The sequence below is a fragment of the Neopsephotus bourkii genome, unplaced genomic scaffold, assembly GCF_033783945.1.
Source record: "Neopsephotus bourkii isolate Nb327-2 ecotype Australia unplaced genomic scaffold, CSIRO-AGI_Nbou_v1 NB_1423, whole genome shotgun sequence".
Classification (NCBI taxonomy): domain Eukaryota; kingdom Metazoa; phylum Chordata; class Aves; order Psittaciformes; family Psittacidae; genus Neopsephotus; species Neopsephotus bourkii.
The window spans coordinates 5,887,679-5,905,792 of NW_026901900.1; the positions used below are offsets into that span (position 1 = coordinate 5,887,679).

Sequence of the window (18,114 nt, forward strand, 5' to 3'; positions counted from 1 at the left end):
TTTACAGTCACTTCTTTCTGTTATAAAAAGTTATTTCAGTCATAATAGTTGGCATCTGTTACAGCTTGTGAGATTACAACTCAGCAAGTGCTAATTAAACCTTTTTTTATATTCAGAAAGAAATACGCAGTCCTAAGTGCCTTCATCTGCACTATAACAGAGTTTATAGTAAACACTGCTAATCCAGTGTGCTTAGAAGTGATATTTTGGGAGATAAGATTTCAGATACTCGTGGCTGCTCATCTGTTACAAGTAGATTAGCCATATTTTTGGAATGAAAGGCTTGCTCATGCTGCCTTCCCTTCTCTCAGCACTTAAATTAATCCTGTCGTCTTGTCTTATCTCCCTGAAATATTTAGTGTTCTTTGTCTTCAGTACCAGTATCACTTGTCCAAGGTTATTTCAGTGCATCCATTTTACTGCACGCTTCCAGGAGGGTTGAGGCAAATCCTTGCTTAGTGTAAATCAGTCTGTCCAGTGATCTTCTTATGATTCTTTAACTTTGTGTTGACTCCTTATTTGTGTTTACTTGCTCACTGAATGGTCTTTCTTTGGTGATTTTCTCTTTTTCATCCATTTTTCCTAATCCACTGACTACCCAGACTGTAAATCATATATACTGTCATACTATACATTCAGCTCACATTTGAGCATGTCAGAGATTCACTGCAGGCTGACATTATTAAATAATCTTTTCTGCAGAAGAAACAATTTTCTTTCTGTAGCAACCCAGTTTCAAAACTATTTAGGCCAATATGTCCTTTGTCCAGTCTCTCAGAGGCCAGTAATTATGAGCTATGTTGGTTCAAGGAACCTGCAACAGAGTAAGCAGATGTAAAACTAATGAGTTCATGCCAACATGGTCTGAGGAAAAGAGAGTAATTGCATGTTCCTCCAGCACCTGATGCCTCAAGACATGCCAAAGACTGAATTAATATGCACCAAAAAATAGTCTTAGGAAAGAAGGGGTGCACTTTCTTTAAAAAAATTGGGATTTCCAGAGCTTAATTAGACAACTGCTGCTTGATTGTCCAGGAACAAAGATACGCCTATATTCTTAGTAGTTTTTGAACCTCCTTCGCCTAAGCTGAACTAATTCTACTCTACCTGTAGATAAAATTGCCACAGCCTTTGTCAGCTTCTCAGTCAGTGATTCCTGGGCACATATTAGAAAGCAAAGACACTATTATTCAGGGATGACAAAGAATTTAAGAGTACTAGGGCTGCTAATAAGAACCAATAAAAAACAAAATAACCCCCACCCCGCAACCACAAGCAAAAACATCCTTCTCATAAGACATACATTTTGTTTGATTCAGCCATGGCAGTAGGAAGAAGCATGTTATTGTGCATCTGCCTAAATCAGTGAAAGGGCTTTTCAGTCCTTTCTGCACCATAATTTAGTCACTCTCTGGCTTCCAAAGGACTTGGTAGATCATGGAGTGCTCATCATCAAATTCTCCTTGCTTCTATAAACTGTGCAGTGTTACTGGCAACTTTTGGATATGTAAGGCACACCTACTGAATGTCTGTTGTAATGTCTCAAAAAGTCAAGTGGCATGGTTAACGCTGTGTCCTGGCTTGAGAGTGAGGGAATACAGATACATCTTAAGTCCAGTTTAAAGCACATAGCACTTGCTTAGGCTGCTTCCTTTGAGCATAGTACTTGGTTCACACTACTCTTTAGGAACGCAGTGGAACTACTGATATATTTAAAATATGAATGTGTGAAAGTGGTGTTGGATCATGATTTAAGGGTGGTTAAACACAAGTACGTATTTTTCCATCTCTCACAGAAGTTGAATGCTTGTGATGACAGGAGCAGCAGCTAGACAAGGGTGTTTTTTCCATTCCAGCCTCAACACATCTTGCTTCCTCCCCACTTTCCTAGCCAGCAGTTAGAAACATCTCATTTCCTGTAATGCTGCACTGCATCCACCAGAAATCAAAGTGGAAGCCCTGCAATGTGAGAATTGCTTAACTAATCCGAATTGCCAGAGGAAGGAAAAGCTTAACACTTCTTGCTTCTTAAGATTCTTTGTTGCATCTTTGTAATTGGTTTTAATTACACAACAAAGATTATCTGCTGTGCCTTTGAACAGGACACACGCATGCAGAGCTTCTTTTTCCTATTGCCTGCAGGCTGCTAATTTTGACACCTTTCTAATAAATCTGTTGGTTAGATGTAAAGCTTCAGGCTTGACAGGACCTCAGGAAATCAAGAAAGGAGTAGTAATTCTTGTTAGAACAGAAGTTCCAAAGGCTGTAGATTAACAGGAATCATTTCCAACTGAGATAACCTATTCAAAAGTAGCAAGCACATGAAAAGAGAAAATGGTTAGACTGCATTACCAGAGAAGTGTTACTCCTTGTGAAGTGGATTTCAGCACCAGAAAACATCTTATTGAATGCCTGCAATATTTATGATACAGCCCTGAAGGGCCAAATACTATGGAAATACCACCTAATTTACAACACCCAGTGCTTCCTGCTGGCTGGTTCTATACCTTCAGAGTTGCAAAGACAATTAACAAAAAAAGTGATTTCTCCTAATGAATCTGGAGGGAATGAATATTTCTGACCAATTTTGTGGTACTTAAATTTACATTAGAGATTCCCTAAGCTTCAGAGTTTATAAATGAAGTAGGCACCTTCATGGGGTAATTCAGAACCTATAGCTGCAAGACTACTGCACTTAATTCAAACACGTGTCTGAATTCCTGCCGCAATACCATTGCAGTCTAAATAGCAATATCACTGGGGCCTGAATAGCTTTGCAGAACCTAAATAGATCTGTTATTGGAGGCCAAAAGGGTCAGGTAAATGTCATTTATTAGTTTTTTTTCATGTAAAAATCTAATAAATTAGAGGAGGTAAGCTTTTAAGCAAACTGATCCAAGTCAGTAGAATGACATCTACCCTTCAGAAGGGTTATTCAGATTTCAGGTAACCTTTCATAGATTTTTATTTCTCCAGTGGAAAAAAAAAAAAAAGAAAGAATTTGGGCAAGTATGCTCATATCTTGGGAACCCATAGTAAAGTAAATAAAAAAAAAAAATCCTTTTTGTGGACTGTAGGCTGGTATTTCCATAACAATTATTATTAAAATAGTATGACTGGTTTTCCCTGGAATGTGTACTATGTACACAAAATAAAAACCCAACAAGCCCAACAGTACAGTATTTACATTGCAAGAAATGCTGATGAATGTAGTTTTTCTTTTTTGAGAAATCTATCCTGAATGTTCTGTATTATTATTGGGTTTGTAAAGAATTCTTGAAGAACAACTGATCACAAAAAATAGTATCACAAGGAACAAGAAATCACATGATATAGAAGTGTTTTCACAGCAGTCCAATTGTAGAACTGGTGAAGGGATTTTGCAAACAGGTTTGGGTGTGATTAGGAAATCTTGGTTGCCCACTCTCTGAGCTGAGAAGTGACTACTAGAGCTACTTACAAAAAGGCAATCCACACTAGTTTTGAGAAAAAAGAAACCCAAACATCAAAAGAGAAGACTTTGTTGCTGTTAAGATCAAACTGGAATCTGACTGAAAAAGCACAGTCAGTACTGTACTACCATCGAATATAATATCTTAAAACTCTTATTTGTTTAATATTAAAGTCTTCTAATTTTGTTTGTATTAGAATGATATGGGAGGTCAAAGGAGCCTAATAAATAAGTGGACTACTTTTCTGAAAGCCAGGCTTGTGTGTTCGATACCTGGTCCTGAAGGCACAGATACACACTTTGATGAGCTGCGTAAGTTGATTTGTCTTTCATGCTTTATTCTGACATTGGTATTGTTTGGATTTATTTTGTTGTTTGGAGAAGTACTGCATCTTGCTTTGATTTTACTGCTTTTCCAAACAGTGCTGGTAAGATATCTGACTTTTACCTGAAGTCCCTGATTATAACTGAAATTAGTTGGAATTGCAGAAGGTGGCAAGTGAAAATCCGATTCTGTATAAAAAACCAGACTGTCTGCATATGGACAAACTTCAGAATATTAGCATAAATTCACGTGGCATAATTTAACATTTGGACAAAAATAAACCTTTGTTGTTTATTTACAAATGGTAAGTGCAGAAATATTCAGTGAATGTTTAATTATTTTTTTTCTCCCATTGCAGAAGATATATTCTTACTTTCCACAAGAGATGAGAGAAATCCGCTTGTATATGGAGTTTTTACTACAACAAGGTATGCATTAGGATCACTTTTGCCTCTGGAAATAAATCCTTTATTAAATCCTTCTGTTACTAGATCCTGATTCCTGAGAGCACTGAGAGACTGCTTGAATAAGGCTTGCTGTACTGGGGCTGTAGTCACTAAGGGCAACATTTTCAGAAATGCAAATCATACATTATGTCCTGAAACCTTTGTGAACCTGACTTTTCAGTATGATTGTAAAATATAATTAAAATTTAACAATCAAAAGCATGCTAGTTTATTTCAACCTCATCTAGCTGAATTTAACAATCTCAGTCATATTTATTGAGCAACCAAGAGTTACTGTTTAAGACAAATCGTTGTGAACCATTGTTTCTGTATGTAACAACTTGACATCAGCTGTTTCTTAGGATCAACCCCACTATGCTCTGAAGTGATATTTCACTGTTTTTATAAGCAGGAGTTGATGGTAGAATAACTTTATGTCAAGGGGATGGATTAATCAATGAATGAACATCTCAGCTGTAGTAATGAGGTGTTCTCTATAGAGCTGTTAGAAAGAAAATAAGTAATTATTTTGTCAGAACCTTTGAATTAGGTGTGAATTATAAGGACTAGCTAAATGCTGAACAGTATGAGTACAATGAAAAATTGCCAAGGCACTCTGTAACTCAGAAGCAGCCATGACAGTGGCTCCATTTATGTATAACCACAAAAATATTTAGAATTTAATGACATGTTGAACAATGATGAAATGGCATGCAAAGTAATTAAACTACATACCACTCAACAACTCGTCATGCTGTTCTTTTGAAAACTGAACTGTTTGGGGTTTTTGTTGTGTGGGTTTGGTTTTTTTGGTTTGGTTGCTTGTTTTGGGGTGTTTTTTTAGAGAAATATGTGAAGAAAAAAGAAGGAAGAGGACATAGAAAAATAAATAAATAATTTCTTTCTATTGTCTGTCCAACGCAACTTGTAATTCTCAGGCATATGACCTGCAATATCATTAATATACACCCTTCCAGATGTGAACACAATGTAAAGATATGTCCTTCATTGGCAGAAAATTTGAGTCAAAATAGCTAATAAATGATAGCTGGAAACTGTCAGCCACTAGAAAAAATGGCTGTCTATCAAGTGCTCTCAAAGTCTAAGTCCTGGTTTCAACCAAGCAAAGCTTTAAGTTGTAATGAGAGTGATATTAAATATCTGTAGTTATCTAACCTGTACATATTGTCTTTTAGCACCCCTTATATCAACTCTCAGGTGTAGGCTTGATCCAAACCCCATTAGACTCTGTGGAATTAGTTAATCCACTGGATGAGATGTGCACTGAAGAGGTGTTTACAACGTGCATACACACATCTTTTTCAGCTCTGTCTTCAAGGGCTCTGCAGTTTGTGTGTACAGCATGGCAGATATCAGAGCTGTTTTCAATGGCCCTTATGCTCACAAAGAGAGTGTGGATCATCGGTGGGTACAATATGAAGGTCGCATCCCGTATCCCAGACCTGGTACAGTAAGTGTCTCCTTAATTACATGCTTCTATTTATACTCAAAGGCAGTCGTACTTCACACCCGTTCCTGGCCTGGTAAATTATATTTTCCACTGAGGATGTTTCAAATTATCCTCTCAACCCCTTCCCTTCCATTGACAGCTCAGACTTCTACGTACCCTGTAGGTATATAAATATACATTTTTCCATGACTCTGAGATAGCATTGTGTCCAGACTGTCTATATCCTGATTGTCTTTCATACTGTGGTCTCCTACTGTGTAGCTTTATTTCTGTCTGTTGGGACCGCCTCTAAGGTATCAGTACTTTATAGAACACCAAAGGCATTTTTTTATGGAATATTAAGTTATGGTGAGGTATTTTGACTTGTATTTCTGTTATTCTGTGTCTATTAAATTCCTGTTCTTTGATACATGGTCATTGATTCTATTATGTGTGTTTGTGCATGTGTCTTGTTTTGAAGTGAAATAAAGAGTTAGTTGCTGGAGACTTTATGTGATAAACAGTAAGTGGTAGGAAGAAAAGAGAAGTATCTGGAAACACTTCTAAATCCCAATCTCTTTAGATTTCAGGTATAATAATTGGGCAAAACCAAATAGAATATTAAGTTATTAAATAACTTTTCTCTCACTTCTGTCTTGGTGTTAAATTTGGAAAAGCACAGACCTACATTATAGCTGAGGAAGAAAATGGTTCTAGAAAACACATCTATTTTAAAAAAGTTATCAAAACTTTAAGCAATTGTACATATGTAGAACGTAGAAGAGTAGTGCTTTAAAAGTAAGATAGATATTATTCAGGATAGCTTTACATTATCTTGGTCAGGTATTCAGTGACCTAGTACTAAGCAGACGCATAAATCTAGCCAAGTACTGAAATGCTGAGGTTGGACTACTGCTGGTACCTTGTCTAGGAGCCAGACGGGTATATTTGTTTCTGTGACATCAGAGCTGGTGCAACCTTTGCTTCCATCCAGTAAAGTCAGTAAAAGCTGCTGGATCTAACAACTATTAAAATTGTGACAGTTATTTGGAAAACTAGCCATAAGGTGTGTAAAAAAAACCCAAAAAACCTTTTCATTTAATGATGCATCTTCAGCTCAGCAATGCTGAATGTTTAAACATTCAGAATGCTGTTCCCTGTGAGCTCCAAAAGGGTTTCTATTTCCCGTGTATTGAAAATCCCAGTTTAAAAAGAGACTTCTCACATTGAACCTTTGCTTCAAGCCTTATTATCTGGCTTATTTAGCTCTTCTTTTCACACATTTACTTGTGCCTATGTGTTTTGTTCATTATCCTTCCAATGAACCTAATTGCATGGTCCAGATTCATCCTTTTAGCTGCACTCAGCGGTCCCATGTTCTGATTCTTTCCTCTCATCTGCAGGCAAGACACACAGAGCAGCTCTCTCTAAAGCCTAAGGCAGCTCCAAAGACTGATTTGGCCTGCCTAGCATCTATGCTGCTAGAGCAAATGCACTCCTAATTTAGACAATTTAGGCACTGTAGGCTAATTGATTCGGAGAAAACTCCTTTGTCTCATTATATGCATCTCTCTCATGCAGAATATATAGTGCCCCCAGCAAAGAAATTAAATTTATTTTTTTTTTTTTTAAGCAAGTGCAACTCCATTACTGGTTAAGAAGTGCAGATGCATTTAGTTTTAAGTACAAAAATGGTGCCAGCAAGAACAATAGCTGGTCCCATGGCATCTAAAGAGATTAAAATAACTCTCTTGGAGAGTGCCCCATAAGGATGAACACTCTGCATAGATGGACGGGTCATAAGCTCATTGCATTTTTGAGTGTATTAGACATCACATGGTTGAGCTGGGATTCCCAATGAAGGAAACATGTCATGCTGAAGCATGTCAATGCTGATCTTTATCACTGATTTGAATATCCATGCTCACAAGTATTCTAAAAGTTGGAAAGTTTAAAGATAAATGGTTATTTTCCATAAGCTGCCACTTAACTCTCCAACTGCTTCCTTTAAGCACCTGATAACAGCTGTGAGAAAATGGTATAGTTAAAATCCTTAGGACCTCCATACTCAGTGGATTTTTGTAGGAGTTTGTCTGAGCAAGGGCTGAGAAGTGGATTTTAGAGAAGAAAGCTCTCAGAAGAAAGATATGCATAATAATTGCTATATAGATAAAGTAAATGTGTTGCTGCTTAGTTAATTCTTTTTTCTTAGTGGGGTTGAACTGCAATAGTAGTTTAATACAGGGAATCCGAGTAAGTAGATTCATGCCATGGTCTCATAACAGGCTAAGCCAAATCTCTGGATATGAAGAGATTTAGGCTGGGATCTGAAAAAGCAGCGTGGTGCTCAAAGACAGGGAAAAACAACAGCATGCTATATACCCCTGCAGAACACTGCCGTGTGAACACTGAAATGTTCTTCCTTAATTTCACCGTTTCTTGCCAGCTTAAAGGCGGTTCAGGGATGCTCAGGACAAAGTCAGAGGCATAATCTGTTCTTTTTTAAGTTACTGTAACATTTTTGAAATTTCAGCTCTACCTAAGTGTTGCCTACATGACAGTCACCAGCACTGCCCTGATTTTGTGTTCGTGTATTTTAAGTCACTGTCAAAGTCTAAAAATGGCTATACTAGGAAATGCATTTCTTTTGATGTTTAGTTTTGAGAGAGGCATTGACTTCCTTTCATCATTTATACAGAAGCAGGAGACTGCTTTCCCTAATTTAACTTTCTGCTCAGCTGCCTTTATCTCCTAAGTAAATAAAGCTGTTCACTGTAGAGGCTGTGACCACTTTGATATCGAAATTTTGACAAAATGCTTCCTGTGGCAATTTGTGTCACAGATAAACTCCCAACATGACCATGATATCATGCCTTCGCAATGCTGGGCGGTGTGCAGGCAGCAGGAGCCTTTGCCTGCCTGGCCCTGGTGCTGCAGTGTGGTCTGCCTGCCCTCTGCCGTCGTAAGGAGACCTCCAAGCAGGGTGACTGGGGGTCTCCAGCACACTCCACACCATTGTCACTGCAAAATGTACAGCTCTTTGGCTACTAACTTCTCCCAGCAGTATTGAACAGCAAGTGGAAATAATGGAAATTAAACAGTGGCAAAGCTTCAAGTCTATTTCAGTTTAGAAGCTGGAAAAAGGAGACAGAAGAAAAATGTAACAGGCAGCCATGGCACAAAGGGCAATTTGAAAACCAAGGAAGCTTTTGCTCTTTCTTCTATAGCTGTTTAAAAACTGGACTTGCATATCTGTCCCCAGATGAAAAATCCAATTTTCTTACAGTCTGTTAGGGTTTCATCCAGGAAACTATCCATTGATAAAAAAATCTCAAAGGCTTTCTTAAAAGTGTGTTCTGTGTCATGAAACAATTTCATAATGCCCTCCCAGTAATCATAGAAGGCATCTGTACAAGATTTTCAGTGAATTAGGAGTAAAAAAAGCCAACGCATTTCTAGCTTATTTAGCTAGAAAAGTTTTTTAGCTGTGACCATTGTACTATCAGAGTAACTCATCACCTCATAGCCCTCATATGGAAATTGTGATGTCATCCTCCTCTCATTCATGGTGAGCAAATGTAATTAAGATCAGATTTTTAGAGGAAATAAATGTTTAAAGATACACTAAAGATTAATACTGAGACTGATCTACTGCAGAACATAGTACTCTAACTGCTATCCAAGACACCAAATATTTTTGGTAGATCTAGATATTTTACTAACTGATTTCCCAAAGTTCAAAAGTAAGATCTGCATCAGCAAAGCAAGATTCTTGCAGTCTGAGTCATCTTAGCTACAAGAAGAAACAGCACATTGCTTTTGTCCATTTGAAGTCTCACATCTTTCCATTCCAGATCTGAAAATGGCTCTGAGCTCCTTAATTCTTTGTGTATTTCTTTTTAAAAAGAAGTTCCCTTACAAGCCCTCAGATTCTCCTCTGATCTTTTTCATCTTTTTCTCTCCGTATATCTTTTTCTCCCACTCTTCAGTGAAATCCCTTCCGTTACTTCTTCCACTAATCTACTGCACGGGCTGGTTGAGGTGTGGTGTCCATCCCTTTGGAACTTAGCTGAGCCACAGAGAAATACTGTCTGCCAAAAAGTCTCCCCCTGTCCTCCCATCTGGTTAGTTTTGCTGCTTTAATAGGTTTCTTCATAAAACATTGAGTATTGCACAGATTTCCTTGTTATTTTCAGGCTTATCTTCCTCTTTCACCTGATTTTTTATGGGATGGAGTGCATTCTTTGCTTCTCCAATTCCTCTCTCCTTTGATCTCCCCACTGTAAATGGGGCTGCTTAATTAAGTGAAATGTTTCACTTATGGGTTTATTTTCATGAGAGCCTCCTCCACCTCCTGTTACTTACCAACCTGTTCTCCCCAGCATGAATCACCTTTCAGTTCCTAGTAGCTTTTCAAAACTCTGTGAACCCAGTCACCTTTCCTCCTCAAAGAGACCAGGAGAGAATTGCAAAGTGCCACTTGCAAAGTCAAATTGACTCACCTAGGTGGTCTGAACCCAGTTAGCTTCAGATTAATGCTGTCTTATATCAGCCTTTTCTGTCAAAAACACAGGTGTGTTAAGTGGAAAAACAGTACAGAGTGCTGAAGACAAGCAATAGAACAGGGTAGAACAAACCTTGCACATTCAGTGGATGTAAACTCTATCTTAAAAAAAAAAAAAAAGGGCTTCAATATATTTTTTGTAGGGATTTGTTTGTTTGTTTTGTTTGTGCTTTTTTCTGGTGGTGGTTAAGTGAGGTTCATTCCATGTGTCTCTTTGTAAGACCAGAGATAAGAAGCCAGACGGTATTTAGGCAACTCAGGAACCCAGGTTTCATCTTCAGAATGGCTTATGGTTGAATCTCCAATGGCACGTAAGTGCCTACACCCTGAGAGTCATCTCTCAGCTGTCATCTAAACCACAGAAGATCATAAGCCTATAATACCCTATTTTTTTAAGTACTTCTGGGAATCTCTGAAGCTCATACCAGTCCTTAGTCTTATGTCTTAAATCCTCAGGACTTTGCGTTTCTTTATAAACTCTACAAATAAAGTTCAATGTGTTGGGTGTGTGAGAGGTCCCAATGTAACACAGAAGTGACTAGTTGAAGGTAGTTCATCTGTTTCTCTGGTTTTTGCTTGAGGGATCAGTGATGAGGAAAACTATTTACAGCTTTAGAAAACTTTACATTACATCAGAGAGGAATCCTGACTACGAGGCCTTATCTTCTTGCTAGTTAAATATTCATTCACTGAGAGCTTGGGAGAAAAGGACCATGTGGTTAATTCATTCCCTCTAAGGGAAGGTCTGGTGCTCCAGTTTCTATGGCACTTAACATAAAATAGAAAGTTTTTCAGTGGAAAACAAATCTTCTCCCTTTCTGATTAACATCTGGGCAACATTCTTACTACTTTTGGCTTAGCTGAGAGGTAATTATCCCATGAAAAAGAAAACACCTTCAAAAGGAAGGAGTGAGTAGCTCCTAGGATGGCTCTGGTCCACATGCTTGGAATAGAAGAACACCTCCTTTAGGAGGGAAGCCCAGACTAAGGCATCTAATTTTCCGATATGGAAGAGATTTAAGAAATATTTCACTCCTAAGTGTTTCACACTGGCTACTTCAGATGCTCCCAAGAGAGTGACTTGCTGATATGGTGCTTAGCTCTCCTTGTGAAATGCATAAAAACTCCCAGCCTGGACATTGCAAAATCCACCAAGCAGATGCCTACTGCAGTCAGTATTATCAAGACCCTGTTGTGTATCTAGCCTATGGGTGTTTGAGTCTCGTTAAGTGTGTCTAAGGCTCAGTGTGACAAGTCACTTTTAAACTGGGATTTTCAACACACTGGAAAGAGAAACCCTTTTGAAGCTCACAGGGAACTGCATTCTGGTTTAGAATTGTCACTAGAGAACAGCACTGCTGACCGAAAGATGCAAAATTAAACAAAAAGGGTATTTTTTTTACATACCATATAGCTTTTACATACCCAAATAATTGTCACAATTTTAATAGGTGTTAGATCCAGCAGCTCTTACTGACTTCACTGGATGGTGTGAAGCAGTATACATTTTGGCAAATTGGAGGTTTATTTAGGAGCCCGGCTTCTGGCACCAGCTTTTGAAAATCTTGGCTGGGGTTCCTGCATAATGTTAACACAGTCACATCATATGTCTCAGTATTGTGCGAGATCTACAGATCCAGTACTCTGCTAAGCTGCAAATTTAATAAGACAAGTGAAAAAAAGAAAAGTTTACATATGTGCAGTGTTGCTAAGCTAGTATGTAATTTCTTTTATTTAAGAAAGATTAATCTGAATTTACCACCTCCTGATTACATTTGGATACAAATAAAAGGTGTGAGGGAACAAAAGGCATCTTTGTAGATCATCTGGGATCAGGACTTAGTCCAGGGTGATTCTTGTCAAATCAAGATCACACAGAAGGCACTGGAAAAACCTGAAGTAAATATTGAGTTGATAATTTACAAGTTTTGTGCCACAGGGTTTATACAACAGTTGAATGCACTTAGCACTTTCAACTCTACTTCTGTTGTTTTGTTATTTGGTTTTGGTTTAGGTTTTTTGGTTTTGTTTTCTTTTAATTTCCTAACATGTATATTTGTATCATTATCATTCAAGACAGTGAAGGCCTAAGCAACCTCTGAAGAAATAATTATATGGTGAATAATTTTATTATAGCATTCTCTCTATCAATACTAATTTTACTAATTTAATGTGATACATTTTTCTTGATGTCAGCTATATAGAAGAAAAGCATTAAATCTGAGCTAGTTTAGACTTTCCTATCAGAAAGAGATAGGGTCCTCCTCTGTGCAGTTCACACACGTACAAGGATCTAGGTCAGGTGAAATAAATACCACCCTGCTGCAAAAGCAGAAGATGCTGGAAAAGCACAGTGATGGTGTTATGAGAACTTTTATGGAGCCAGGTTCTCTTGTAGTCTGCATGAAACATGCATGCTAACCTACTACTATGACATTTGATATGAATGCAAATCATTTATTATCTCCAGTGGGAGATGACACGTCTGAGACAGCATCTGGTGCTGATGATGGGAATAAATGCTCTCTGTGAACTGGGCACAGAACAGCGGTATCATGAGATGCAACAGGATGTGAACTCAGAGGTGAAAGGTTGCTTCACTCACCCACTTGGCCACACAGCCTTTGCCATCATACATCCTATTGATTGCTATGAAAGGAAGCACAAGCCCACACAAATTGTTCTGACATGATGGGTGGACAAAGCTTTAAACAGCTGTCTGAGGACTTTGCCAAAGGGTGGCCAAAATAAATTTTTCATTCCCCTGGTCTGTCCATCATGCCACAGTGAGTGATGCCTCTGGAAATAGCTCCCTTGGCCAAGCATAACAGGGTCACACCTGCCCAGCTGTTCTTGGTGGTCGTGGATGGGATCCAAAGCCCACTGAGGTAATTGGAAAAGGCCCTCTGGACTCAAATGGATCTTTGGATCAGACCTTTAGTCCTTGTTTCTACTAAATTAGCTGCACAAGCTGGCAAAGAGTTCCCTATATCATGCATGGTAGGGTTTAGGCCTCTGGGATTGCTGTAACAACTTTATAGTACCATATTGGTAGACATTTTATCCTAGTGGTTTTTAGCTAAGTGATGTCATTGCTCTCATCTTCCCCTGTTGATGCATTTTTGGCAAAAGTGAGACAACTTTAAGACGCATGGAGCTACTTGCATTTTTCACATAGAAATGGATTTCTGGGATTGAGCTGTGAATAGGTAAGCAATCACAAATTTCCAGAAGACACAGACTGTAACTCGGAGTAGCGAGTGAAAACATGAACCACAGAAAATGCACATATAAGCAAAAATCAACCTCTAGTACACAGTGAAAGGAAGAGAGCTAGTGCATGGTTGGGAAAGTGAAGAAGTAAATTTGTTTCTCATCCTATATAGAATAAATTGAGGAAAAATTTTGGTCTGAAGGCAATTAAAGTACATGTGTTTCTTTCTATTGATTCCAACAAACTGTTGTTCAACCCATGCAAAGATAAACATGGTTTTGAAATAATTTGCGGTTTTGAGGTCTAATTCTGGTACAAATGGCAAAGACTGACCTTTGTTGTTTTAAAAGTGAGAAGAAATGTTCATTCCTGAAGCCCCGGAAGAGAACAACAGACAGTGAAAACCTGGTGCTGTGTGTGCTGTTCCTAATGCAAATGTTTTGCATAATGTCAAACTTTACATAGTGGAATAAATCCTAAACAAAAGCCCTTGACTGGCACCATAGATTGAACACAACAAACTGGAGATTTGGGAATGTGAACTAAAGTCTTCTCTGTCAAAATTAGCTATGAAAGAGGACTGTAGACCAACTTCAGAAAATCTTAACTTTCTCCTAAGTGAAAGCATTGCCTGCAAAGGTTTTATTTAATCACATGTCCTAGTTTAAGCCCAGTCAGCCATGCAGCCGCTTGATCACCCCCCACCCCCTTTCCTCCCCCCTGTGCTTGGAGGGATGGGGAAGGGATTCGAAAGAATGTAACTCCCATGGGTTGAGATAAGAACAGTCCAGTAACTGAGGTATAACACAAACCACTACTGCTACCACCAATAGTAATAATGATAAGGGAAATAAGGGAAGAGAATACAACCTCTCACAATCTGCTGACTGGTACCCAGCCTGACCAAGCAGTGATCTAGCCCTTCTGGGTAACTGCCTCCAGTTTATATAGTGGGCATGACATGCTGTGGTATGGAATACCTCTTTGGCTAGCTTGGGTCAGGTGCCCCATCTCTGTTTCCTCCCATCTTCCCTTCCTCCCTGGCAGAGCATGAGACTCAGAAAGTCTTTGGTCAGACTAAACGTTACTGAGCAGCAACTAAAAACATCGGTGTTATCAGCGCTGTTTCCAAGCTGAAAGTCAAAAACACAGCACTGCACCAGCTACTAAGCAGGAGAAAAAAAAAAAAAAAAAAAAAGACTGCTACTGCTGAACCCAGGTTATCACATTTCTTTCTTCACAGACTGTGTCATGGCTCCACCTAGCAGGAAACACAAGGATTACTTAGTTAAAAATAGTGTTAAAGAAGCGATCAACAGTATATATGTAAAAGGGTGTCACCAACTGGACTGGTGTTTCCAGTTCATCTTAGTGTTATCATCCAGGATTTGTAGTGCCCCATTAACACTAATCAAGTAAATATACACCTAAATACTTCAGGTTCAAAAAAGAAGCATTCTCTGACTCAGGTAAGAGACTAAATGTAAAACAAGGATGGAATAGAGACGCAAACAGCCATGGGAGGGAAAGCAGAGATAAGTGAGCTTGAGAGATGATGGGTCACCAACATGACTGACCTTGCAAATGTGTTGCTAGGCTCACCCCAGAAGGCACAAAAAAGAAAACTGTAAAGGAGGCTGAACAGATAGGTTTGTGAGCAGTATTCAGGCAAGAAGTGTGAGAACTAACTTACTCTGTAAGCCAAAGGAACAGCTGAATTGATTAGTTTGTCAGTATGGATCTAACAGAGGGGGAAGCCAACCCCAGCAACAAATGAGTGACACCAGGGAAGTGTCTGAGGGGGTGATAGCTGTAGCAGTTGTCTGGATCAGAAGAGGATGAAATTATGCCGTTCAAAGACAGAGAAAAGGATGCTGCAGCAGCTGAGCTATGGTCAGGGCAAGAGTTTAAGTTACGTGGATGAGGAGGGAAAGTCACATCTGAGAAATTATGAACTACAGGGATCATCTGGAGAATCTCCCTTCTTAAGAAAAAGAAATAAATGAGAGGTGTGGGAGTTGTGGGAGGTGCAGTTCACTGCAAAGTTATGTTATCTGATTGCAGACCATATACAGGGAAAAGATAGATAGGTGTGTTGCAGTCTGGAAAAATGAACATAAAGCATTTGCCAGGTCCTTCTGCACTGGTAACTCTGAGCATACCTCCCAAGAGGAATCAAGCCGTTAGTGTAACACTGGGGCATGCTGGTGAGGCTCTTCCCCAGTTCTGTCTAACGGCATCAACAGGGCAGAAACTTCACCTCAGTATGAGGAGCAGAAATACAAAAAGCAAGTAAACTGATGTGTGAGAAGATCCCGCACTTTAAATACTTGGTGTTATCCCATGGTAGCCACAGGAGGGCACTCTAGTCTTGCTGTTGAGAGTCCTTTGCACTGATACCAGCGCTTCTTTGCTAAGCATGCAGCAAATTTAACTGCATGGTGGTACCTCTGCCTCGAAATGAAAGCTAAGCAGCGTATCAGGTCTCCTTCACTCCAAACTTGATTCCCTTCTCTTTCTAAAATATAAACCGTGATACTTTGCCTGTGAGTGTAGCAACGGATGAGGAGGTGAAATAGTTGCAGATGTACTGAGCCCATTGTGATAACTGTTACAGTTTCAAAAAATGATCACTTTAAAAAATAATGGTGACCAAGTGCTGCTTTGGGATGAGAAAAATCGTTCAGCAGCCTGATTTCTTACTGGCTTTGCAAGCGTCCTCACAGAAAAGTTGGTTTCTACTTGAATATGAATCGAATTTGTGACTTATTCATAACACCACATTTCCAAAGCATCCTGCACTTTTGGCATCTATAATGGTATTATAAACAAGTAGTTTCTGAAGAAAGCTTTTAAAGAAAAAAAGTGATATTTTTCTATATTATTACATTGTTTATGGCTATATTTTGCTGGCTGCAATATGTGATTAAAAAAAAAAAAGGTTCAAAGTGAATCGCAGCACTGAATGTACTGCTTGAATGTTAATAATAATAGTAATAACAACATATTTTCATTAGTTGTGGTAGCAGTATGAATATGAAGGCATGTCTCACCTTCTTCAGGAACACGGTTAGATGAAGAAACATAAGGCGTCTTGCCTGTGGTCTTAAAGAAAATTCGCTAAATAAAAAAAAAAGGTGTAGTTTTTAGTAGTTTGTGTTTAGAGAGATGTTAATGCAATAATTATTAACTAATTCACTTTATCCAGCATCAAAGGGATGTACTAATGCTGTCTTCTTTTCCTGAGCATCTTAGAGAAGCTAAGGAAGTTCATCTTCCGTCTAAGTTTTAATTAAGGTTATCAAAATCTCTGACTGAAAAAGGAGAAAAGCCTATAAGAATTCTTCTCAAAGTTTGCATATAGGTAATTGCAGATATGGGCATATAACTAAAAGGAATGGAAGATTTATCAGTTCTGAGTAGCAGTAAAAATGAGTGAGATGAAATAAAGTAACAAGTTTGGTTTTAAAAGATAAAGGAGAATAAGTGGGAGCAGGATAACGGAAAGTGAAGGAGAAGAGCTTTTGAAGACAGGTAAAAGATGAAAAGAGAAAGAGAGAAGAAATGAGGGTGAAAACGACCATTTGAAGAACCAGAGGAGCACATACTGCTAGTGTGCTCCCATGCTTTCTAATAAAAACTGACCTTTTTCACTTTTAAATCAAACTACCAGCCACTGGTAAATGAGCTTTACAAACCAATACAGCTGATCAGCACCAGGCGGTTTTCCTACTACACAACTGTCATGGTTTTAAACCAGTCAGGCAGCTCATTCACTCACTCCCCCCCTTTCTTTCCCTCCCCCTGCTCCTGGAGGGATGGAGAGGAGAATCGAAAAGAATGCAAATCCCACGGGTTGAGATAAGAACAGTTTAGTAACACAAATCACTACTGCTACCACCAATAATAACAATGATAAGAGAAATAACAAGGGAAGAGAATATATCACCTCAGCACCAGCTGACCGATAACTCGCCTCCCCAGCCGATGCCTTGTCCAACTCCGCAGTCCCTAGCCCTTCCAGGTAATTCTCAGTTACATCCTAGGCACGATGTGCTGTGGTATGGAATACCTCTTTGGTTAGTTTGGGTCAGGTGTCCTGTCTCTGCTTCCTCCCAGCTTCCCCTCCTCCCTGGCAGAGCATAAGGCTCAGAAAGTCCTTGGGCAGACTAAAACATCATTGTTATCAGCTCCGTTCCCAGGCCGAAAGTCAAAACACAGCTCTGCACCAGCTACTAAGAAGGAGAAAAGTGACTGCTATTGCTGAACCCAGGGCAACAATCCAACCTACTAAGTAATTGTACTTCTTCCCTAATATTCCGTGTATCTTGTGGTCTCTCTTCCATTCAGTGTCCAAGCAAAACCTATGATCCACTCATAAAGTCTACCCGAGACTTTCCTGATGAAGTTATTAGCTTTATCAAACGTCATCCACTGATGTACAAATCCGTGTACCCAGTGACGGGAGGACCGGTTTTTACTCAAATCAATGTGGACTATCGTCTGACTCAGATCGTGGTGGATCATGTCATGGCAGAGGATGGGCAATATGATGTAATTTTCCTAGGAACAGGTATGAGAGATGACTTACACTATCATTCTACACAGATCACAGTCCTTTAAGAATACTTTTACTCCAGGAAGTCCTGAATAAACCCGTTGAT

General features: G+C 39.0%; 1 protein-coding gene across 2 annotated transcripts in view; it reads left to right on the forward strand.

Annotated features, from left to right (window-relative positions):
* SEMA3D (semaphorin 3D) overlaps positions 1-18,114 on the forward strand; it is a 138,608-nt gene that overhangs the window by 97,189 nt on the left and 23,305 nt on the right. For both annotated transcript variants that reach the window (XM_061368179.1, XM_061368178.1), the window contains exons 9-12: positions 3,649-3,763; positions 4,135-4,204; positions 5,549-5,693; positions 17,801-18,023. In XM_061368179.1, coding sequence (XP_061224163.1) covers positions 3,649-3,763; positions 4,135-4,204; positions 5,549-5,693; positions 17,801-18,023 — 553 coding nt within the window. The remainder of the gene's footprint in view (positions 1-3,648; positions 3,764-4,134; positions 4,205-5,548; positions 5,694-17,800; positions 18,024-18,114) is intronic.